Source organism: Oryctolagus cuniculus, chromosome 20 (assembly GCF_051225735.1).
Source record: "Oryctolagus cuniculus isolate XC-2025 breed Fujian yellow rabbit chromosome 20, ASM5122573v1, whole genome shotgun sequence".
Taxonomy (NCBI): domain Eukaryota; kingdom Metazoa; phylum Chordata; class Mammalia; order Lagomorpha; family Leporidae; genus Oryctolagus; species Oryctolagus cuniculus.
The window spans coordinates 10,417,893-10,443,680 of record NC_142886.1 but is presented as its reverse complement, the minus strand read 5'-3'; the positions used below and the strand labels follow the sequence as shown (position 1 = coordinate 10,443,680).

General features: G+C 47.0%; 1 protein-coding gene across 3 annotated transcripts in view; it reads right to left on the bottom strand.

The window, feature by feature from the left end:
• Positions 1–25,788, bottom strand: part of LOC100347009 (uncharacterized) — a 54,350-nt gene that overhangs the window by 16,679 nt on the left and 11,883 nt on the right. For all 3 annotated transcript variants that reach the window (XM_070065052.2, XM_089322836.1, XM_089322837.1), the window contains exons 3-5: positions 21,053–21,154; positions 10,224–10,480; positions 2,720–2,855 (exon numbers count right to left, since the gene is read on the bottom strand). In XM_070065052.2, coding sequence (XP_069921153.2) covers positions 2,720–2,855; positions 10,224–10,480; positions 21,053–21,154 — 495 coding nt within the window. The remainder of the gene's footprint in view (positions 1–2,719; positions 2,856–10,223; positions 10,481–21,052; positions 21,155–25,788) is intronic.

Sequence of the window (25,788 nt, the reverse complement as noted above, 5' to 3'; positions counted from 1 at the left end):
AAAAATGAGACTGTTATTGTGAATTACTTGGGAGAGGCAAAGAAAGGTTGGGATTCACTTAAGTTACTTTGAAAGTAGTTGCTAAATTTTGGGTAAAGAAGTCTAATATTTTTAAAAATGATTTTATTTTTTTTTCTGAAGATGTATTTATTTATTTGAGACTCAGAGTTAGAGAGAGAGAGACAGAGAGAGAGAGAGAGAGAGGTCTTCCATCTGCTGGTTCACTCCCCAAATGGCTGCAACGGCCAGAGCTGGATCTATCCAAAGGCAGGAGCCAGGAGTCTACCTCGGGTCTCCCATGTGGGTGCAGATGGCCAAGCACTTGGAACATGTTCCGCTGCTTTCCCAGGTACACCAGCACGAGCCAGATCAGAGGTGGAGCAGCCAGGACCCGAACCAGCGCCCACATGGAACACGGGCACCGCAGGCAGAGGACTATCCTACTACACCACAGTGCCACCCCGATCTATTGATTTTACAGACAGAGAGACAACAGAGCTCCCAATCACTGGTTCAGTCCCCAGAATGCTCACAAAGGGCCGGGACTTGGCCAGGCTGAAGCCAGGAGCCTAGAACTCAACCCAGGTCTCCCTCATGGATGGCAGGAATCCAACTTCTAGAGCCATCATCGATGCCTCCCAGGTCTGCTTCAGCAGGGAGCTGAGTCAGGAGCCAGAGTTGGGACTCCAACCCAGGCGCTCTGATGTGGGACACAGCACCTCAACCCATGGGCCAAATGCTGCCCCGCAGAAGTGTTTGATGGCTGCCTCACGTGAATCAGGCCACCGAGGACCTTACTGTGCACCAAGATTACATAATGAGCAGTGAGGTTTGAAAGGTTTCACGGCCGGCGCCACGGCTCACTAGGCTAATCCTCCACCTAGCGGCGCCGGCACACCGGGTTCTAGTCCCGGTCAGGGCCCCGGATTCTGTCCCGGTTGCCCCTCTTCCAGGCCAGCCCTCTGCTGTGGCCAGGGAGTGCAGTGGAGGATGGCCCAAGTGCTTGGGCCCTGCACCCCATGGGAGACCAGGAGAAGCACCTGGCTCCTGCCATCGGATCAGCGTGGTGCGCCGGCCGCAGCGGCCATTGGAGGGTGAACCAACGGCAAAGGAAGACCTTTCTCTCTGTCTCTCTCTCTCACTGTCCACTCTGCCTGTCAAAAAAAAAAAAAAAAAAAGAAAGGTTTCACGGTAACTCGCACCACTTCCTTGACAATGGTCTGATTGATCTCCTTCTGCCAGACTTCTGTAACAGCCTCTGCTCATCCCGTGAGTCACCCCCTACTGAGACCACCTCTCGTCCTTCTTCTAAACCCAACTCATACCATTATCCTGGATTCCAGCGGCCAGTGTAGACCACTCATCAAACGATTTCGTTTTGTGGTTCCTGGGTCTCTGTCCCCACACATCCACAAACCCAGATTTTGTCAGCAGCAGGAATTAATCCACATCGGGAAGATTTCATTGTCTGACCACCACCACCTTTCCTCCCAATTCCGTCACAGCTCCTCTCGCTGTAACCATTTTTTTAACATCACAGGGACCATCAGACTTGTCTTGTACTTTCTCTCCATACATCAAAAATGTGGCTGGGGCAGGCATTTTGACATAAGTGGTAAAGCCACCACCTGCGACACTAGCATCCCACATGGGTTCCAGTTCGAGTCCTGGTTGCTCTACTTCTGATCTAGCTCCCTGCTAATGGCCTGGGAAAGCCGTGGAGGATGGCCCAAATACCTGGACCCCTGTTACCCATATGGGAGACCAAGATGAAGCTCCTGGCTCCTGGCTTCTGCCTGGCCCAGCCCTGGTGGTTGTGGCCATTTGGAGAGTGAATCAGTGGATGCAAGATCTGTGCCTCTCCCCCTCTCTCTGTAACTCTGACCTTCAAATAAATAATTTTTTTAAAGATTTGTTTATTTGAAAGTCAGAGTTACACAGAGAGAGAAGGAGAAGCTAAGAGTGAGAGGCCTTCCATCTGCTGGTTCACTCCTCAATTGGCCGCAATGGCCAGAGCTGCGCCAATCCGAAGCCAGGAGCTAGCAGCCTCCTCCAGGTCTCTCACATGGGTACAGGGGCCCAAGGACTTGGGCCATCTTCCACTGTTTTCCCAGGCCATAGCAGAGAGCTGGATCGGAAGAGGAGCAGCCGGGTCTCGAACCGGTGCCCATATTGGGTGCCGGCGCTTCAGGCCAGGGCATTAACCCACTGTGCCACAGCACCAGTCCCAATAAATAAATCTTTAAAAAAAGAAAGGTGTCCAGGGGCCGGCCCTGTGACACAGCGGGTTAATGCCCTGGCCTGAAATGCCAGCATCCCATATGGGTGCCGGTTCGAGACCCGGCTGCTCCTCTTCCGATCCAGCTCTCTGCTGTGTCCTGGGAAAGCAGTAGAAGATGATTCAACTCCTTGGGCCCTGGTACCCGCATGGGAGACCCAGAGGAAGCTCCCGGCTCCTGGCTTCGGATCAGTTCAAGCTCTGGTCATTGTGGTCATTTGGGGAGTGAACCAGCAGAATGAAAGACCTCTCTCTCTCTCTTTCTCTCTCTCTGGCTCTACCTCCCTCTGTAACTCTTTCAAATAAATAAAAATAATTCTTAAAAAAAAAAAAAAAAAGAAAAGAACCAGCAAACCATCGAACATTTACAATTATCTCCTGGAGTAACACAAGGTCATAAAAATCCCATTGCTTTAGATATTAATCAAAATTTGTTCTCACCTTCACTGCGAAAATATCCAAGGAATCTTCTTGTCCTTTCGTATTCAGATAGGGGGTGAATCTGCCAGCATCGGATAACTTTTTCTCCAAGAGGTCAGCTTTTCGCTCTGCTTTTTCTCTTTCAACCAGATGGACCCTGTGTGAGACATCAGTAGGGAAGAATATCATGAAACCAGCCCAGCCAATTTTCTTTTTTTCTTAAAGATTTATTTTATTTATTTGAAAGAAAGAGTTACAGAGAGAGAGAGAGAGAGGTGTTCCATCTGCTGGTTCACTCCCTAGATGGCCACAATGGCCAGAGCTGTGCTGATCTGAAGCCAGGAGCCAGGAGCCAGACGCTCCTACTGGGTCTCCCACGTGGGTGCAGGGGCCCAAGGACTTCTACTGCTTTCCTAGGCCATAGCAGAGAGCTGGATTGGAAGTGGAGCAGCCAGGACTTGAACTGGCGCCCATATGGGCTGCCACTGCAGGCCAGGGCTTTAACCCGCTGCGCCACAGCACCGGCCCCCAACCCAACCAATTTTCAAATCTAATTTGAAAATAAGAAAAAAGGGGGCTGGCGCCGCGGCTCACTAGGCTAATCCTCCGCCTTGCGGCGCCGGCATACCGGGTTCTAGTCCCGGTTGGGGCGCCGGATTCTGTCCCGGTTGCCCCTCTTCCAGGCCAGCCCTCTGCTGTGGCCCGGGAGTGCAGTGGAGGATGGCCCAGGTGCTTGGGCCCTGCACCCCATGGGAGACCAGGAAAAGCACCTGGCTCCTGGCTCCTGCCATCGGATAAGCGCGGTGCGCCGGCCGCAGCGCGCAGGCCGCGGCGGCCATTGGAGGGTGAACCAACGGCAAAGGAAGACCTTTCTCTCTGTCTCTCTCTCTCACTGTCCACTCTGCCTGTCAAAAAAAAAAAAAAGAAAAAAAAAAAGAAAAAAAGAAAAAAGGGACATTCCCTATTTAAAACATATTAAACAGCTGTATCAAATTAAAATGTATCTTTGTGAAAAGAGTTGGCGGTGATGAGTGTATATCTAGGTTGAGTCAGATGCAGAGAGGAAAAAAATCCCGTGTGAAGTCCAGTAGTGGTTTCCGTGGCAGAGCTCAATTTTTTTTTAAAGGTTTATTTATTTATTTAGAAGGCAGATTTACAGAAAGGCAGAGGCAGAGAGAGAGAGGTCGTCTACCCACTGGTTCACTCCCCAAATGGCTGCAACAGCCGGAGCTGCACCTATCCGAAGCCAGGAGCCAGGAGCTTCTTCAAGGTCTCCCACATGGGTGTCAGGGGCCCAAGCACTTGGGTCATCTTCCTCTGCTTTCCCAGGCCATTAGCAGGGAGCGGGATCGGAAGTGGAGCAGCCAGGACTCGAACCAGCGTCCATATGGGATGCCAGCACTGCAGGTGATGGCCTTAGCCTCTAAGCCACAGCTCTGGCCCCTAGAGGTCAAGTTTGAAACCTTCCATTTTCAAAGTGGAATTTGGTTATGTAATACTGTGATGTCCGGAAGTTCCACTTGGCTACAAGTACTCCTAATTCAACAAGATCCAAATGAGATCTTTAGTTGGGATTGATGAGGAGAAAGGAATTAGAAATATGAGAATGTTTCCACAAAGTTCAGGGAAATGTGTATTACATAAAAACTATGCATGGATTTCATTTTTTTGCACCAAAAAGACCCCCCCCCTTTGTTTTTTAGAAAAGCAGAGATAGAGACAAAGAGAAAGAGGCAGAAACAGGTATCTCCCATCTGCTGGTTCACTCCCCAAATGCTCACAACAGCTTTGCCTGAGCTGAAACTGGGATCCGGGAACTCGGCCCAGGTTTCCCATGTGGGTGTTAGGGACTCAGATGTCCTGAGGCATCACCAGCGCCTCCCAGGGTCTGTATTAGCAGGAAACTGGAGTTAGGAGTGGAGCTGGTGCTGGAACCAGGCCTTGCGACGTGGGATACTGGTGTCCCAAGTGGCATCTTAACTGGTAGACCAAACATCTACCAAACTTATCTTTTAATCCCAGTTTTACATGAGCTTCTTGGAAGTACACTGACAATGGTACAGTAAGAGAGAAAATCATATGTAAAAACTTGTTTAATCATCAGATACATAAACAGATGAGATAGAAGTAGCTAATTATTTGATTCTTGTTTTGATTACCAATAGATAAATGTTGGCAATATTTTCTACTGTAAAGTTTCAGGACACACTCTTTTTTCCTAAAGATTTGTTGATTTGTTTGAAAGGCAGAGATACAGAGAGAGAGAGAGAGATCCTCCATCTACCAGCTCACCCCCAAAATGGCTGCAACAACAAAGGCTGGGCCAGGCCAACGCCAGGAGCCTGGGACTCCATCCTGGTCTCCCGCGTGGGTGGCAGGGGTCCAACTACTCGGGGGATCCCTTCCCAGGCACATTAGCAGGGAGTTGCATAGGAGCAGAGTAGCTGGGACTCCAACCAGTGCTCATATGGGATGCTGGCATTGTAAGCTGTGGCTTATTAACCCACTGTGCCATAAACCCAGCCCCAAATTCTATCTTTTTTATGTCATCTTCCGTCTAAGAATTATATCTAATGGAATTAGTGAATTTAAGTCAGGTCAAAAGAAATTATACAAATGATTTAAAGAGGAATTTTTCAATTCAAAAAACATAACAGAGACATCTGGAACACACTCATTTAACACACCCGTAACTGTATTCTGAGGATAAGAGTAGGCAGAATGGGACAGAAACAGTACTTGAAAGTATAATTTCAAAAGGTTCCAAGTCTGATGAAAGAGATCAGTTGACAGATTCCATAAATATTGCAAATCCCAAGCAGGATAAATTGCAAAGTAAGCCATACCAAGACATATCATTGTCCAATTGCTAACCATTAAAAACAGCTAGAGGGGCCAGCGCTGTGGCGCATGAGGTTAATCCTCCACCTGCAGTGCTGGCATCCCCTATGGGCGCTGGTTCTAGTTGTAGTTGCTCCTCTTCCAGTCCAGCTCTCTGCTGTGCCCTGGGAGGGCAGTGGAGGATGGCCTCCATGGGAAACCGTGGAGCAGGTTTTCTGCATGGAGGAGATTTTCCGCATGGGAAACCAGGAGGAGGCACCTGGCTCCTGGCTTCGGATCGGCGCCGCTCCAGCTGTTGTGGTCACTTGGGGAGTGAGCCAACCAAAGGAAGACCTTTCTCTCTGTCTCTCTCTCTCTCTCTCACTGTCTGTAACTCTGCCTGTCAAATAAATAAATAAAAATATTAAAAAAAACAGCTAGAGAAAAAACATACACCACTTCAACTTTATAACTTTAAGACTGATGGCTTACTTTTCAACAAAACCATAACAATCAGAAAATAAGTGAATGACAACTTGAAGTGCTGAAAGGAAAAATACTGTGAAATTACTGTGAAAGTAAACATGGTCACAGAAGGGGGAAAATATGGAAAAATACATTGTCAGAAGAATTGTACTTGGGCCAGAATTAAAGCACAGTGGGCGAAGCTGCCACTTGGGACACTGACATCCCATATGAGCACCAGTTTATGTCCTGGCTGCTCCACTCTGACCCAGCTCCCTGCTGATGGCGTGGGAGAGCAATAGAAGATGGCCCAAGTCCTTGGGCCCCTGCACCTGCGTGGGAGGCCCAGAAGAGGCTCCTGGTTCCTGGCTTCAGTCGCCCCAGCTGCCATTTGGGAAGTGAACTATCAGATAGAAAACTGATCTCTCTCTCTCTCTCTCTCTCTCTCTCTCTCTCTCTCGTCTCTCCTCTGTGTAACTCTGCCTATTAAATTTTTAAAAAAGATTTATTTATTTATTTATTTGAAAGTCAGAGTTACAGAGAGGCAGAGGCAGAGAGAGAGAGAGTGAAAGAGAGAAGAGAGAGAGAGGGAGAGAGAGATCTTCCATTTACTGGTTCACTCCCTAGATGACTGCAACAGCCGCAGCTATGCTGGTCCGAAGTCAGGAGCCAGGAGCTTCTTCTGGGTCTCCCACGGGGGTGCAGGAGCCCAAGAACTTGGGCCATCATCTACTGCTTTCCCAGGCCATAGCAGAGAGCTGGATTGGAAGTGGACCATCCAGAACTCTAACCGGCGCCCATATGGGATGCCGGCACTGCAGGTGACATCTTTACCCGATACACCACAGTGCCAGCTCCTCTCTCAAATTTTTAAAAAGTCTTTTAAAAATAATTGTATTGTAAAAAACACACCAGAAAATTTTCAATGTGAAAGAAATTCTCTGGTGGCTGCAGAGAGCTGTAAGACAGTATGCAGAGGATTAGTGGACAAGGAGAAATTACAATTTGGTAGTCAATAAAATAATGATAATATATCTTAGAATTCATAATGTATGGAAAAGTAAACTATAACAATATTACAGGTGCAAGAGATAGGTAAATGGAATTAAACTGTCATAAGTTTTTTACACGGGAGATAACATAAAAATGCTAATCTGGGGCTAGCGCTTGGCACAGAGAGTTAAACCACAGCCTGAAGTGCTGGTATACCATATGGGCACCGGTTCAGGTCCCGGCTGCTCCACTTCCAATCCAGCTCCCTGCTAATGCACCTGGGAAAGCAGCAAAGGGTGGCCCAAGTATGTCGGCCCCTGCATCCCCATGGGAGACCTGGAAAAAGCTCCTGGCTCCTATCTTTGGCCTGGCTCAGCCCTGGTTGTTGTGGCCATTTGGGGAGTAAAACAGTGGATGGAAGATTTCTCTCTCTGTCTCCCTTGTCTCTCTCTGTAACTCTGCCTTTCAAATAAATAAAATAAATCTTTTTTTTACAATGCTAAAGTGGAATGCAGTAAACCCACTGTACAGTTTTTAGATTTATTTATTTATTTGAAAGGCAGAGTTGGGGCTGGCACTGTGGTGCAGCGGGTTAAAGCCCTGACCTAAAGCACCGGCATCCCATGTGGGCACTGGTTTGAGTCCCCGCTGCTCCTATTCCAGTCCAGCTCTCTGCTGTGGCCCGGGAAGGCAGTGGAGGATGGCCCAAGTGCTTGGGCCCCCGTACCCGCATTGGAGACCCGGAAGAAGCTCCTGGCTCCTGGCTTCAGATTGGCTCAGCTCTGGCTGTTTCGGCCATCTGGGGAGTAAACCAGTGAATGGAAGACCTCTCTCTCTGTCTCTACCTCTTTCTGTAACTCTGTCTTTCAAATAAATAAAATAAATCATAAATCTTTTTTTTTTTAAAGGCAGAGTTACAGAGAGAGAGAGGGAGAGAAAGAGAGAGCCACAGCTCTGGCCCCCAATATGCATTTTGTAATCACAAAATCAAGGACAAAAATTAAATGATAATTGAAAAGACCTTAAAAAGTTAATACAGGAGAAAAATGAAATAAGAACTTCACTGGGGTTGGCACTGTGGCACAGTGGGTTAAGGCCCAGCCTGCCATGCTGGCATCCCATATGGGCGCCAGTTCTAGTCCCAGCTGCTCCACTTCCGATCCAGCTCTCTGCTATGGCCTGGGAAAGCAGAGGAAGATTGGCCAAGTCCTTGCACCCCTGCACCTACATGGGAGACCTGGAATAAGCTCCTGGCTCCTTGCTTTGGATGGGTGTAGCTCCAGCTGTTGCCGCTATCTGGGGAGTGAACCAGCAGATGGAAGACACCTCTCTCTCTCTCTCTCTCTCTCTCTCTCTCTCTGGCCCCTGCACCCGCGTGGCAGACCCGGAAGAAGCTCCTGGCTCCTGGCTCTGGATCAGCTCTGCTCTGGCCATTGTGGCCATCTGGGGAGTGAACCAGTGGATGGAAGATCTCTCTCTGGCTCTACCTCTCTCTGTAACTCTGTCTTTCAAATAAATAAAATAATTCTTAAAAAAAAGAATTTTATTAATTCAGCATGAAGTGCTAAAGGAGTAATAAATAAACTGAAGACAGATGGGGAAAGCAATAAATAACACTATGACAGACTTCAACACCTTCAGTAGTTACTTAGAGAGGAACGACACAAAGATTCCACTGAAACATGGGAGTATCAGCTTAGATTTAAAAAAAAAATACTATGCCAAGCATTTTCAGGAGACACACTTTAAGTGTGAGAACACAAAGATGTGAGTTAAAAATTTAAGAAGATATACCATGCAAACATGAACCAAAGGAGACCTGGTGTAGCTATATTGTGGAAGTCAAAGTAGACTATAGCAAGAAGTATAGAAGATAAAGAAGAGTGCTTTATAATAAGAAAAGCAATAATTCAAAGGAAAGATATCAGAATGCAAATGGCTTCAAAACATCTAAAGGAAAAGTTGACAGAGCTATAAGGAAGAGAAATATTTCTACTCCCTGAAAATGAACAATTCAAAATGGAATTGAGGAAATACTTTGATCCATAATGCATAAATAAGAACAAAATACTTAGAAATATGTTTAACAAAAGAAATGTAAGATATGTACACTGAAAACTATAAAACATTCTTTGTTAAAATAAATTAAAGAGGGGCCGGCACTGTGGCGCAGTGGGATGACGCCCTGGCCTGCAGTGCCGGCATCCCATATGGGCACCGGTTCAAGTCCCAGCTGCTCCACTTCCGATCCAGCTCTCTGCTGTGGCCTGGGAAGGCAGTGGAGGATGGCCCGAGTCCTTGGGCCCCCGTACCTGCATGGGAGGCCAGGAGGAAGCTCCTGGCTCCTGGCTTCAGATTGGCGCAGCTCTGGCTGTTGCAGCCAATTGGGGAGTGAACCAGTGGATGAAAGACCTCTCTCTCTCTCTACCTCTCTCTGTCTCTCCTTCTCTCTCTGTGTAACTCTTTCAAATAAATAAATCTTAAAAACAAACAAAACACAGCTGCTCTGCTTTCCATCCAGCTGCCTGCTAATGTGCCTGGGAAGGCAGCAGAAGATGACCCCAGTGCCTGGGCCCTGTCATTCACGTGGGAGACCCTGATTGAGTTCCCTCCTGCCTTCGGCCTGGCCCAGCCCTGGCTGTTTCAGCTATCTGGGGACTGGACCAGCAGATTTCTCTCTATCTCTATCTCTATCTCTATCTCTATCTCTATGTCTCTGTCTGTAGCCTTTAAAATACAATTATATGAATCAAGAAAAGCGACAGCTATGAAGCAGGAGATGGGCCCTCACCAGAAGCAGATCATCTGGTGCCTAGACTTCTGGATTTCAGAACCATGAGAGAGAAATTGCTGGCTGCCGCCTGCAGTGCCAGCATCCCATATGGACACTGGTTCGAGACCTGGCTGCTCCACTTCCAATCCAGCTCTCTGCTATGGCCTGGGAAAGCAGTGGAAGATGGCCCAAGTCCTTGGGTTCCTGCACCTTCGTGGGAGACCCAAAAGAAGCTCCTGGCTCCTGGCTTTGGATTGGCGCAACTATGGCAGATGTGGCCAACTGGGGAGTGAACCAGCAGATGGAAGACTCTCTCTCTCTCTCTCTCTGCCTCTCCTTCTCTCTCTGTGTGTGACTCTTTCAAATAAATAAATAAATCTTTAAAAAAAAATTCTGTGACCCATTAGAGCTGAAATATTACTTGCAAACTTCTGAGAAAAGAGATGTGTGAGAGCAAGGCAGACAATCGCCCACCTTAGAGAGTTTTCCAGTCCTATACTGCGTTCAGTCAGGTCCCAGTTGCCTCTCTCAAGGCTCTGAATATTGGTGTTCTTCAAAGACTTGATTCTGGATAGAGAAGCAATGAGTTCCTGCAGGTCCTTGATGTCCTCCTTCAGGGACATTATCTGGAACGTCTGCTGCGCGTTGTGTTCTCTGTAACTCTCCAGCTCGCTCTGCATCTCCCGCAATGAAGTTTCTTTCACGAAGAGTTTGTTTTGAAGATTCCTTAGCTAGTGAGACAGAGAAAGTTACTTAAAATCATTTACAATGTGGGTATCAAAAAACTTCATGAAAAGAAGTCATTACGGCTAGGTAAGCTGTTCATTATGATACAATACAAGGAAGCCTTTCAAATCTACTCCTGAGCGTATGCTCTGTTGAAAAACATTCTAGAAATAGAAGATACTAAAATTGGCATGTGGGTTTTGGAATAAGTGATTTGCACTCACATCAAAATTAAAGCTGTAAACATTCAGATAAATCAATCAACCTTCAAAAATAGCAATAATAATAAAACGTTCATGGAGATTTGTATTATGAAAAAGTTATGCACAGACAGTACATTTCTTGTGCCAAAATAGGCTTATTTTTTAAATTCCACTTTCCATGAACTTCTTGAAGTCTATGCATAGATCTTGAGGCAAATGAAGTTTCCTAAAGCTATGAAGAGAAGCAGGAGTGGTGGCCTGTGGGAAGGAACAACACAAAAGACGAGCGAAGGCTGCAGGAGGAAGAGACCGAAGAGGACTGGAAGGGCCGGAGGGGCTGTGCAGCTCAGGGAAGAGGCTTATCTGCTCTGGGCTGCATGTGAAGGCTCTCTGCTTGGGGTGGCGCTGTGGCACAGCAGGTTAAAGCCCCGGCCTGCAGCGCCAGCATCCCATATGGGCACTGGTTCAAGTCCCGGCTGCTCCACTTCTGATCCGGCTCTCTGCTGTGGCCTGAGAAAGCAGTAGAAGATGGTCCAAGTGCCTGGGCCTCTGCACCCATGTGGGAGCTCCTGGCTCCTGGCTTCGGATCAGCTGAGCTCTGGCTGTTGTGGCCAGTTGGGGAGTGAACCCGCCAGGCCTATTCCAGGCCAAAGCCAGGAGCCAGAAACTCCATCCAGGTCTCCCACGTTGGGTGGCAGGGACCCACTTTGGCCAGCATCTGCTGCCTTCCCAAGATGCGTCAGCAGGATACTGGATCGGAGGGGAAGCAGCCAACTGGCGCTCTGATACGTCATGCTGACGTCACAGGCAACGGCTCAACCTGCTGCACCACGATGCTGGACCCGAGATTACTGGTGTCATAACCAAAATCATTCAGGAACATTTTGTTATGGAGAAAAATTGCATTGTTTAGAGACACTCTATTTCTTGGTTGCAGAGACTGTATGAGTCTGAAGACCTAGCACTTTTTTTTAATTTTTATTTTTTGACAGGCAGAGTGGACAGTGAGAGAGAGAGACAGAAAGGTCTTCCTTTTCCGTTGGTTCACCCTCCAATGGCTGCTGCGATCAGCACACCGCGCTGATCCGAAGCCAGGAGCCAGGTGCTTCCTCCTGGTCTCCCATGGGGTGCAGGGCCCAAGCACTTGGGCCATCCTCCACTGCACTCCTGGGCCACAGCAGAGAGCTGGACTGGAAGAGGGGTAACTGGGACAGAATCCAGCGCCTCGACCAGGACTAGAACCTGGTGTGCTGGCACCGCAGGTGGAGGATTAGCCTAGTGAGCCGCGGCGCTGGCCTAGACCTAGCACTTTTAAACTAAATTTGTAGTCCAGTATGGATGACCAAACTTCAAAAATTCATGGAAAGGGGAATTAAAGTTTATTTTGGTGCAAAAAAATCTGAAATCTATTTTTTTCATACTACGTGTTTTCCCCGAACCTTTGGAAGACTTCTTATAAGCGTAGATTCCAAAATATTTTTGTACCAAAAATTAATCTTTTAATTCCATTTTCCATGAGCTTTTTGAAGTATCTTCGTATCTAAGATGGATTTTTCCCCACATCTAAAACGTTTTGTGAAATTATAACAATGAATCAAGGCTTATCTGTTCTCTCTCGAAACATACCGCCATGTCTTTTTCAAAATTTCATTGCTATGAAAACACATTCCAGTGAGTGAAGAGAGTTTACAGAACAAGAAAGTACTCGGAATTCAGTGAGACAAGGGAGATGCTAGCCACAGGCAATTAGTTAAATATTTTCCCTACCTATCATGGCGGTTGTGAAGATTAAAGACAACATATGTCAAGGGTCTAGGATAGCGTCTGGAAAAGTCTAAAGGTATGCAGCAGGATGCAGGGTGTGGGAGTTGTCATCGGAAAGTATGCCACACAATGGGGCCGGCACTGCGGAGCAGTGGTTTGAGCCACTGTCTGCGACACTGGCACCCCATTTCAGAGTCTTTCTGTTCCACTTTTTTTTTTTTTAAGGGAAAGGTTTATTATTGGGTGGGGGAAGTCCAACTGGCTGGGGGATGAGGGGGAGAGCAAGAGAGTAAGAGAGAGGGATCAGGAGAGAGAGAGCAAGAGATCTTTGCTCTACTTCTGATCCAGCTCCCTGGGAACATACCCGGGAAGACAGTGGAGGATGGCCCAGGTACTTGAGCCCCTATCATTCATGTGGGAGACCCAGATGGAGTTCTGGGCTCCTGGCCTGGCCTAACCACAGCCATGGCATTCATCTGGGGCAATCAATCGGTGGATGGATGGTCTTTCAATCTCTCCCTCTCTCTTTCAAATACATAAAATAATTTTTTTAAAAAGGGATTCCACATATTTCCCTAGTTATGTGCAACAGTAACTAAGCTGGCGGGTAGAGGGCACAGATCATGTTATAAAGGCAAAGCGAAAGGGGCCGGTGCTGGGTGCAGTGGGTTAAAGCTCTGGCCTTCGGTGCCGGCATCTCACATGGAATGTCCTTGGGTCCCTGCACCCACGTGGGGGACGTGAAAGAAGCTCCTGGCTCCTGGCTTTGGATTGACACAGCTCTGGCCATTGCAGCCAATTGGGGCGTGAACCAGTGGATGGAAGACCTCTCTCTCTCTCTCTCTCTGCCTCTGTATCTCTGCCTTTCAAATAAATAAATCAATCTTTAAAAAAGATTTGAGGCCAGATGGCAATCAAACAAATTAAAACAAAGAAGTCAATGTGATAACTTATTTTCAGTAATTGACATTTATGAAGATATACCAGAAGTGGCACTACAACATTTAAGGAATGTTGGTTAATTTGCATGCATATCATATGTAAAAATGACATTTAAAATATCTACATCTAGATAAAATCTTTCTAGGTAAATATTTCTAGGAAGTATTTTGCTGATGTTAAGGAATAATGCTAAACTGGATGTGAAAAATCCAATATTGTGGGGGTATTTTTTTCTTTAAATGACCATAACAAATGTAAATATTTTAAAAAATATTTATTTATTTGAAAGGCAGAGTGACAGAGACAGAAGGAGAGACAGAGAGAAAAAAATATTTTCCATCTGCTGTTTTGCTCCCCAAATGGCTGCAACAGCAAGGGCTGGGCCAGGCCAAAGCCAAGATCCTAGCACTCTATGTGGGTCTCCGTCTGGGGTGGCAGGAGTCCAGGTACTTGGGCCATCGTCTGCTGCCTTCCCAAGTGCATTAGCAGGGAGCTGCATTGGAAGTGGAGCAGCTGGGACTTAAACTCTGATATGGGATTGCCCACGTTGCAAGTGGCAGCACTGCTGAGCGAACCAGTGCTTGCAATAACTGGGGCTGGGCCAGGTCAAAGCAGGAGCCTGGTGATGAGTCAGGGTCTCACACGTGAATGATAAAGATGCAAGTATCTGAGTGACCGCCTGCTGCCTGCCAGGGAGCTGCAGTCACCAGCAGAGCCGGGGCCCCAACCCAAACCCAGGCACTCCAACATGGGATGAGGCATTCCAAGTGGTTTTTTTTTTTTTTTTAGGATTTATTTTATTTATTTGAAAGGCAGAGTTAGAGAGAGGGAGGGGGAGGGGGAGGGGGAGGGGGAGGGGGTGAGGGAGAGGGAGAGGGAGAGGGAGAGGGAGAGGGAGATCTTCCATCTGCTGGTTCACTCCCCAAATGCCAGCAATGGAGCAGCCAAGAGTTTCCTTTGGGTCTCCCATGTGGGTGCAGGGGCCCAAGCACTTGGGCCATCCTCCACTGCTTTCCCAGGTGCATTGGCAGGGAGCTGGATTGGAAGTGGAGCAGCTGGGACTCAAACTGGCTCCCATATGGGATGCTGGCGATGCAGGCAGCAGCTTCATCTGCTACACCATGATGGCAGCTCTCCAAGTGGAATCTTAACTGCAGGCCTTCCCCCAGTAGTTTTTAATATATTCACATAACTATGACTGTAATCTAATTGCACATCATTTTCATCATCCTCCAAAACTCATACTCACTAGTGGTTATATTCCTCCCCATATCCTTCTCCTACCAGTACTTGGCAATAATTAATCTACTTTCTATCTCTGTTGATATGTTTATTCTGGACATTAAATACAAATGGCACCATAGGATACATACTTCAAAATGTGGGTGGAAAATGGAATTAAAAGGTTTATATTGCTACAAAAAAATTAAAATTCATGCATACTCGGGGTTTTCACAAAGTTCTTGAAAAATGCTTACTATGAAAAACGTATATGGCCCAGCTTTTTGGTGTGGTAGGTAAAGCTGCTGCCTGCCACCCTGGCATCCCATATGGGTGCCAGTTTGTGTCCTCTCTGCTCTACTTCCAGTCTAGCTCCTATGGCCTTCAAAAAGCAGCAGAGGATGGCACAAGTGTTTGTGCCCTGCATCCATGTGGGAGACCCAGAAGAAGCTCCTGGCTCCTGGCTCCAGCCTAGCTCAGCCCTGGCCTTCACAATTATCTGAGGGAGTGAACCAGCAGATTCTCTCTCTCTCTCTCTCTCTCTCTCTGTGTGTGTGTGTGTGTGTGTGTGTCTCCCTCTCTGTCGTTGTAACTCTGACTTTCAAATGAATATATACATCTGTAGGGAAAAAAAGAAAAAACTATATATAGATGTCAAAATTTGTGCACCAAAATAAATTTATCTTTTTTCCTTTAAAAATTTGTAGTATCCCCATATATAGTCTCTTCTTCAGCTAGCATTTTTTAAGCAGATGATGAAGTCTTTTTGTTTAAGATTTATTTATGTATTCAAAAGGTAGAGTTACAAAGAGAGAGGGAGGGTAGGAGGGAGGGAGGGAGGGAGAGAGAGAGAGAGAGAGAGAGAGATCTTCCATCTGCTTGTTCGCTCCCCAAATGGCTGCAACAGCCAGGGCTGAGTGAGGCTGAAGCCAGGAGCTTCATCCGGGTCTCCCACACGGGTGTCAGGGGCCCAGGCACTTGGGCCATCCTCTGCTGCTCTCCCGGGCGCATTAGCAGAGAGCTGGATCAGAAGTGGAGCAGCTGGGACGTGAACCAGCACCCATTTGGGGTGCCAGTGTCTCAGGCAGCGGTTAACCTGCTGTGCTACAATGCCAGCCCCATCAAGACCTACCTATGTTGTACCATGTATGGGTACCTAATTCCTTTTTATGCTGAATGATGTTCTACTGCATAAAAATGCCACATTGGTTTAACATCTCATCAGTTTGTGAATATTTGGGTCGCACCCACTTTTGAGCTTTCTGCATAATGATACCATGAGGATTCAGGGAGAAGTTTTTATGTGAGTATGTTTTCAGTTCTCTTGATTATCTACCTAGGAGCAGAACTGCTGAGTCATGGCAACTCTGTGTTTAGATTGTGAGTTGGAAATATTTTTGAAATAGCGACATTTTGGAGGAAAGATTAGTGGTTGCCAGAGCTTGGGGTAAGAAGGAAGGAGGTGTGGGTATAGAGGGATAACGTGAAGGATCCTTGTTGGCACTGTGGAGTATCTTGACTGATGTACACCCTAACCACAAATGAGTGCAAGAACGCTTGGAAAAATCTGAGTAAGAGTATCCAGGCTGTTACATTATATTAGAGTTTTGCAAAACGTTACCATCGGAAGGAACTGGACAAAGTGGATAAAGGGTTGTTCTATTATGATTTTTAAAGAAGATTTATTTATTTGAAAGGCACAGTTACATACAGATAGGCAGAGTCGGGGAGGAGGGGAGGTCTTCCATCTGCTGGTTCACTCCCCAGAAAGCCACAATGGCTGAAGCCAGGAGCCAGGAGCTTCTTCAGGGTCTCCCATGTGAGTGCAGGGGCCCAAGCACTTGGGCCATCCTCTACTGCTTACCCAGGCCATAGCAGAGGGCTGGATCAGAAGTGGAGCAGCCGGGACTAGAACCGGAGCCCATATGGGATGCCAGCACTGCAGATGGTGACTCTACCTGCTATGTCACAGCGCCAGCCCCCTGATTTTTTTTTTAATCAGTCCAAGTGATTCTATGATTATCTAAGTAAAACTTTCACTTAAAACAAAACAAAACAAAACAAAACAAAAAAACGGGGACTAGCATTGTGGCCCAGCAGGTCGAGCCATCACTTGCCTTGCCAGCATCCCACATTCCAGCCTGCTTTGTGCCTGGGCAGCCACGAGAAGATGATCCAAAAACGTGGGCCCTTAACATTGACATGGCAGATCCCCAAGGAGTTCAGTGCTCCTGGCTTCAGTCTGGCTCAGGCCTGGCCATTGAAGCCATTTGGAGGAGTGAACCAGCAGATGAAACATTCTCTCTCTCTCTCTCTCTCTCTCTCTCTCTCTTGATCACCCTGTCTCTGTCACTCTGCCTTTCAAATAAACACATTTTTAAATAAAAAAAGTAATTGGTTCTGACATTTTTTTTAGGTGAAAAACGATGTATTGCTTCCATCTGCTCCCACGAGAGTTTGCTGCCTCGAGTTTCTACTATTTGCCTTTTTATCACAAAATGGCAAGAGAAACAGCTCACCTGCAAAATGAAACAAGTCCCTGGGGTGACACATTACAGTTATCTGAAACTTACCCACTGGCTGTGTTGTGTCTCCTATGAGTCAGCAACTGGGTTTTCAAGTTACTTTCTTTTTTTTATGATTTATTTATTTATTTGAAAGTCAGAGTTACACAGAGAGAGAAGGAGAGGCAGAGAGAGAGAGAGAGAGAGAGAGAGAGAGAGAGAGAGAGAGGTCTTCTATCCTCTGGTTTACTCCCCAATTGGCTGCAACAGCCGGAGCTGCACTGACCTGAAGCCAGGAGCCAGGAGCTTCTTCCGGGTCTCCCATGTGGGTGCAGGGGGCCCAAGGACTTGGGCCACCTTCTACTGCTTTCCCAGGCCATAGAGAGAGCGGGGTCAGAAGTGGAGCTGACGGGACTTGAACTGGCGCCCACATGGGATGCTGGCACTGCAGGCAGCGGCTTTACTTGCTACACCACAGCGCCGGCCCCTCAAGTTACTTTAACACTGCTGCCCACCTTGTACCATGCAAGAGCTTTAGCTCCGTGTCGGATTGCCTAAGCTAGACAGCAACACCACCAACAACTGAGCAGTTTCCTCTGTCCCTTCTATATCTGGCTTTGCCCAAATATAGCTCTCTTGCACCTGTTTCTCCATTATTGGCCAAAAATACATGATAATTATTTTTATATAGCCCACAAAGAAAGGAAGTTAATTACAACAAAAATGTTAAAATGCATTCAGTGAAGAGAAAAATGCCCTATCAAGACAACTGTGTTTCTATGGAATTAAAGAATAGGTTATCAGAAAAGGGAACGATGACTCATGCTGAAGCTTGGGTATTTTGTTGAAATCATTAAACATTTTTAATTTTTAAAAAAGGTTTTAACAAAGGGAAATCATGTAGTAACTGTCACTCATTTTTATCAAATTTATAACATTCCAATAAGAGCTATGGAACACTACTTAATGTATATGGTATCTGAAACCCAGGTCAAAATGAGCTGCTGCTGTCTTTTAGATAACTGCTTTGACAATTAAATTTTAAAAATGTATGGATCCAGAATTGTGGCATAATCAGGTAAAGCCACTGCCTGCAATGGTGGCATCCCATATGGGCACTGGTTCAAGTTCCAGAAGCTCTACTTCTGATCCAGCTCCCTGCTGATGGCCTGAGGAAACATTGGAAGATGGGCTGAGTGCTTGGGCCCCTGCACCCATGTGGGAGACCCAAAAGTTATTCCAGGATCTTGGCTTTGGTCTGGCCCAGCCCTGGCCATTGTGGCCATTTGGGGAGTGAAGCAGTGGATGGAAGATTTCTCTCTCTCTTTCTTTTGGTCTTTCTCTCTGTGTCTCTCTCTGTAACTCTGTCTTTCAAATAAATAAAATAAATCTTTAAAATTTTGTAATTAACAAGCAACTTATGTATACATAAAGCATCAATTTTAAAGAATACTTTGAGGGGCCAGAATTGTGGTGCAGTGAGTTAAGCTGCTACCTGCGATGCCAGCATCTGATATCAGAGTGCCAGTTGGAGTCCCAGCTGCTCCAGCTTCTATACAGCTCCTGGTTAATGTGCCTGGAAAGGCAGTGGAGGATGGCCCATGCACTTGGGCCCCTGCACCCATGTGGGAGACCCAGATGGAGGCCCTGGATCCTGGTTTTAGCCTGGCCCAACCCTGGCCATTGCAGGTGCTTGGGGTGTGAATGAGTGGATGAAGATCTCTCTGTCTTCTCCTCTCCCTCTCTGTCTTCCTGCCTTTCAAATAAGTAAATAAATCTTTTTTTTTTAAATAAACCTTTGAAATTCTTGAAAAGAGCTTACCTATCTTTTTTTTTTTTTTTTTTTTGACAGGCAGAGTGGACAGTGAGAGAGAGAGACAGAGAGAAAGGTCTTCCTTTGCCATTGGTTCACCCTCCAAGGGCTGCTGTGGCCGGCGCACCGCACTGATCCGATGGCAGGAGCCAGGAGCCAGGTGCTTCTCCTGGTCTCCCATGGGGTGCAGGGCCCAAGCACTTGGGCCATCCTCCACTGCACTCCCTGGCCACAGCAGAGAGCTGGCCTGGAAGAGGGGCAACCGGGACAGAATCCGGGGCCCTGACCGGGACTAGAACCCGGTGTGCCGGCGCCGCAAGGCGGAGGATTAGCCTAGTGAGCCGCGGCGCCGGCTTACCTATCTTCTTTAAACAAGATACTTTCTTTCTTGACAACTTTGTTCAAAAGTTTTTTTTAAATAAATCATACACAGATAAAACCTTCATCTAATTCAAATCTGAATTAGAAATCCTAAATTTCTTAGTTATTAATACTAAGTTATACTGTAGAGAATAATTCTACCCATAATAAAATTGCTACAAGTTTCAGAATTGGTGCCACAAAGCTCTCAAAGGTCTCAGAAGACTTATAAGCTCCACTTAAATTTACGCTCCAGGTGGACATTTGGCATAGCAGGTAAGCCACTGCTTGGGATGCCTGCGTCTGAGCCTTGGCCTGCTCCTATGATTAGCTTCCTGCTAACGCAACCCTGGGAGGCAACAGGTAAGGGCTGCAGCACCACCAACTGCAAGTCGAGCAGGAGGAGCAAGCGGCCCTGCTGCCGGTTTGTCTTGACCGGGAGCATTCTGAGCATCACCCCAGCGGCAATGCAGACATCACTGTCACAGAGCGCCCCGGACAACGACCATGGCCTGGCGCTTCCACCCACGGTTCCCTGCTAGACCGTCTTCTGCAATGAGGATTTTCTAAAGAAGCTCTGCAGGCTCTTTCTAATCTCCATCACAAGAATAAAAGGCAAAGAATGTTCTACAAAGGTGGTTCTTTCTCTTTTCTACTGATGCCGCTCAGACGTTTCATTAAGTATTAAATAGGACTAGTGGATATTTACCACTTGGTAGTGTAATGAAAACAGGAACTTACCCTTTCTTCTTCTTTAAAGATGCATTTATTTATTTGGAAGGCAAAGTTACAGAAAGAGAGGGAGAGAAAGCACCCTCTTTCATCTACTGGCTCACTTCCCAAATGGTCACAACAGCCAGAGCTGGGCCAGGCCAAAGCCAGGAACCTGGAGCTCATCCGTGTCTCCCATCAGGGTGGCAGGACCCCAAGCACTTGGGGCCATCTTCCACTGCTTTCCTGGGCACATTAGCAGGGAGCTGCACTGGAAGTGGAGTAGCCGGGATTTGAACTGACGCTCGTATGGGATACCGGCTTCACAGGCAGCCACTTAACCCACCGCACCACGACCGCAGCCCCAGGATTTACCCTTTCCATTAAAAATGTGTAACACTTGTAACTGGTGATTGTTATTGCATAGATCTTGATCATGGGCAACGTTCGTACCTGCCAGCACCTAGCAATCCTCTCAAAAATACTTGGCTGTGTGCTATTTTCAGAGAAAGACAGCTCTGAATCAAATGAGTGCCCCCCGGTGATGAGAGTTCAATATTGCAAGGAAGAAAAGCAACACCGAGTTACTACTCAGATCCTTCACATGGGTTCTTTCCCTGCTTTCACAGAGGATAACGCTTCCCACAGGGTTGGTTTGTCTGTTTTTGTTTTTCAAGATGTATTTATTTATTTGAAAGTCAGAGTTACACAGAGAGAGAAGGAGAGGGAGGGGGAGAGAGAGAGAGAGAGAGAGAGAGAGAGAGAGGTCTTCCATCCTCTGGTTCACTCCCCAGATGGCTGCAATGGCCAGAGCTGTGCTGATCTGAAGCCAGGAGCCAGGAGCTTCCTCCAGGTCTCCCACACAGGTGCAGGGGCCCAAGGACTTGGGCATCTTCCACTGCTTTCCCAGGCCACAGCAGAGAGCTGGATTGGAAGTGGAGCAGCTGGGACTTGAACCCAGTGCCCATATGAAATGTCCCCACCACAGGCGGCAGCTATACCTGCTATGCCACAGTGCCGGCCCCCCAACAGGGTTTCATTTTCAGATAATCCACGTACCTCAGCTAAGAGAGTCTTGTTTTTCACCAACAAGCCAGCAAGTTCAGGACGAGCTGGGTCAGCTGTCCTTTTATTATACATGTTTGGGTTCCTGTTGGGAACCTACAAAGAAAATTACCAATTAGTTGATTGAACATGCCCCTTACAGATCAAAACCCACAATATTCCAGCACACACAAACTCAAATAAGCAGTTCTAAATACAACACAACTGTAAAATATTGATTTGGGGCATTACCCTAACAAACACAGAGGTCCTGGGAAAACAGCCAGTAGCACCTGAAAGGCGACTGAACATTTTCCTATAAATTATTACTTACTAGACATACTTACCGACCACAGGTAAATGCAGTGTGTTCAAACAGAAACAACTGCTGAGTATAGGAATCAAAATGTCTAAGGAGATTTTCATGCAAATCTAGGAAAATGTTCACAGAAACTGTAATTGTTAGAGTCAGTAATGAGATATTTACTAGTTTGTAAAATTTCCCTTTACAAATAAATTGCTAAGCACAAATAGTTTCTTTAAAAATCTGATTTTAGTGGATTAGCATCAATTTTGCTTTTAAAAATTGTTTTTTAAAAATTTAATTTGAGGGGCTGGCGCTGTGGTGTGGCAGGTAAAGCTGCCACCTGTAGCGCTGGCATCCCATACGGGCACCGGTTCATGTCCCAGCTGCACTTGCGATCCAGCTCTCTGCTACGGCCTGGGAAAGCAGTAGAGGATGGCCCAAGTGCTTGGGCCCCTGCACCTGCGTGGAAGACCTGGAAGAAGCTCCTGGCTCCCAGCTTCGGATCAGCGCAGCTCCAGCCGCTGCGGCCAGTTGAGGAGTGAACCCACAGATGGAAGACCTCTCTCTCTGCCTCTGCCTCTCTGTAACTCTTCCTTTCAAACAAATAATGTTTTTTTATTTGAGAGAGAAAGAGAGAGAGTGTGCCCGTTTATGGGTTCACTTCCCAAATACCCACAATAGCCTGGGGCCAGGACGCTGAAGTCAGGAGCAGGGAGCTTAAGCCAGGTCTCCCATGGGGGTTGCAGGGAGCCAACTACTCTAGCCATCACCTGCTGCTTCCCAGGGGACACATCAGCAGGAAGCCAGAACCCGGAACACAGCCAGGACTTTTTCAACAACATCTTAACATCTAGGCCAAATGCCTGCCACAACAGCAATTTTTATTTATTTGTTTTCACTTTATTTGAAAGGCGGAGAGCTTGGATCTGCTGGTTTACTCCCCACGTGCCCACAACAGCAAGGGCTGGACCAGGCTGAAGCCAGGAGCTCGGAACTCCTTCTTGGTCTCCTGCCTGGTGGCAGGGAGTCAGGGACTTGAGCCATCACCTGCCAGGATCACACACGCAGGAGTTGCACAGAGCACATAGCTGAGACGCAAACCAAGCAGATCAAATGGGACACGGGTGTCCCAAATGCTCCCCCCCCCCCAATTTTTTTTTTTTTGACATGTCTATACTGAGGGCGAAAATTAGGACACATTTACCTAAATTACAATCCTCCCCATTCTCAAAAGGATATAAAATACTCGAAATTAAAGTTTGCAGAACTTTCACTAAGGACAAAGTATATGTGATTCAAGTAAGAAAAATGCATTAACTTAAGTCACTAAAAAGATTGTGAGAAGGGGCTGGTACTGTGGTGCAGCGGGTAAAGCCACTGCTTGCAGTGTTGGCATCCATATGGCTGCCGGTTCGAGTACCAGCTGCTCCACTTCCAATCCAGCTCTCTGCTATGGCCTGGGAAAGCAGAAGAAGATGGCCCAAGTCCTTGGGCCCCTGCACCCGCGTGGGAAGACCCAGAGGAAGCTCCTGGCTCCTGGCTTCGGATCAGTGCAGCTCTGGCCATTGTGGCCATCTGGGGAGTGAACCAATGGATGGAAGACCACCCCACCTCTCCTTCTCTCTCTGTGTAACTCTGCCTTTCAAATAAATAAATAAATACATCTTAAAAATAAAGTGAAGGAAATATGATAACTGTCTGCTAGAATTTTTTACTGAATGAAATTATGGTTTTTGTTGTTGTTGTTGTTTACAGGCAGAGTGGACAGTGAGAGAGAGAGAGAGACAGAGAAAGGTCTTCCTTTGCCGTTGGTTCACCCTCCAATGGCCGCCGCGGCCGGCGCACCACGCTGATCCAAAGGCAGGAGCCAGGTGCTTCTCCTGGTCTCCCATGGGGTGCAGGGCCCAAGCACTTGGGCCATCCTCCACTGCACTCCCGGGCCACAGCAGAGAGCTGGCCTGGAAGAGGGGCAACCGGGACAGAATCCGGCACCCCGACTGGGACTAGAACCCGGTGTGCCGGTGCCACTAGGCGGAGGATTATCCTATGGAGCCGCGGCACCGGCTATATTACGTTTTAAGATTAAGAGTTAGATATCTCTAATGGTGAGTTTATCACTATCAGGCCTTTAAAAAAAATGTCTAATGGATGTAGTTCGCATGGACAAAAAATAAACTCAGGGTTGGTGTTGTAGCACAGCAGGTTAATCGCCACCTGTGGTGCCAGCATCCCATATCAGAGTTCCAGCTCAAGTCCTGGCTGCTGTGCTTCCAATCCAGGTCCCTGCTAATGGCCCTGCAAAGGCTGCAGAAGATGGGCCAAGTGCTTGGGCCCTGCCACTCACATGGGAGACCAGGGTGGAGTTCCATACTCCTGGCTTTGACCTGGCCCAGCCCTGGCCATTGCAAACAGCTCACTGGGGAGTGAACCAGTGGATGGAAGATCTCTGTCTCTCCCTCTCTGTCACTCTGCCTTTCAAATAAACAAACAACAAATAAATCTTTAAAAACTTTGATGGATAAATAGCTTATGGCATATTCATATACTATATGTACTATAGAGTAATGGAAATTATTTAATTGTAAATACATCAAACAGATCCCACTAAATAGTCATTACAAAAGAATAAAAATAATATAACTACATCAAATATATTAGATTGAGGTGAGATAGAAATTGAGATGATGGAAAAAAATGAGAGGGAGGTGCCTTGAACAAAATAATGATAATATGTCATGAATTAAATGATTAATTGATTGAGATATAAAACAAAAAAATAAATTGATAAAAATATGCTAAGTATTTTATTTACTATATCACAATATCACATAGATTCCAAGCACAATTACAAAAAGAAATAAATAATAACTAATATCCAATTAGGCTCTGAATTGGTAAAAATAAGAAATATTCAACACATATAACCTATTTTTATAGACAGCTACTTTTTTTTTTTTTTTGACAGGCAGAGTGGACAGTGAGAGAGAGAGAGAGACAGAGAGAAAGGTCTTCCTTCCATTGGTTCATCCCCCAGTGGCCGCTGCGGCTGGAGCTACACCGATCCAAAGCCAGGAGCCAGGTGCTTCTCCTGGTCTCCCATGGGGTGCAGGGCCCAAGCACTTGGGCCATCCTCTACTGCACTCCCGGGCCACAGCAGAGAGCTGGACTGGAAGAGGGGCAACCGGGACTAGAACCCAGCACCCACATGGGATGCCGGCGCCGCAGGCGGAGGATTAACCTACTGCGTCACAGCGCCGGCCTCTGTATCATTTACTTTTAGTGTAATACACACCCGTCCCCAGCAGACTATGCTTGTAGTCATTTGAAGCCACCAAGCGGAGGAAATAGAACATTTCCAGCGAGCCCATCCTCCCCAAGCCTCCTCTTCAGACGTTATCTCTGAGCTCCCACTCAAGGCCAGATGGATCTTTCTCATGGTCTTAGAAAAACCAAAGGAAGGGACATCATCTGACTCAAAAAGATATTTACGGGTGAGTATTCGGCCTAGCGGCTAGCAGGCCAGTTATCCTGTATCTGAATGCCCGTATGGCTCATACGCAGCTCTGCTTCTGACTCCAGCCTCCTGCTAATGCAGATCCTGGAGGCACTGGTGAGGGCTCAAGTCCTGGGCTCCTGCCACCCACGTGGCAGACCTGGCCTGGGACTGTTGGGGATATTTTTGGGGAGTGAACCAGTGGATAGGAGCTCTCTCTTTGCCTCTGGCATAATTAATTAAAAAAAAAAAGTGGACCATCTATTGTGGCACAGTGGGTTAAGCTGCCACCTGCAAGGCTGGCGTCTCACATCAGTGCTAGTTCAAGTGCTAGAGGCTCATCTTCCACTGTAGCTCCCTGATAATACACCCGGGAAAGCAGTGGAAGATGGGCCAAGTGATTGGGCCCCTGTATCCACGTGGGAGACCTGGAAGAAGGTCTAGGCTCCTGGCTCCAGCCTAGACCAGCTCTGGCCATTGTGGCCATTTGGGGAGAGAGCCAGTAGAAGGAAGATCTCTCTCTCTTTCTCTGTCTTGCTCCCTCTCTCTATAACTCTACCTTTCAAATAAATAAAAAATAGATAATTAAAATTTTTACAAGATATTTAATATCCAGAAAGATTCTCATTATGTTCTAGCCTAATAAAAGAAGTCTATGCACCTGGCATTTAGCCTAGTGGTTCAGACACCGGGTTAGGATGCGTGCATCCTGTGTCGCAGCACCTGGGTTCAATGGCTCCAGCTCCTGATTCCAGTTTCCTGCTGATGCAGACCCTGGGAGGCAGCTGTGATGGCTCAGATAATCAGGTTCCTACCACCCACATGGGTGACCTGGATTGAGCTCCTGGCTTCTTGAGTTCATTTTGATCCAATTCTGACCGTTGTGGGCACTGAAGAAGTGAACCAGCAAATGGGAGCTCTTTCTCTCTCTCTCTCTCTCTCTCTCTCTCT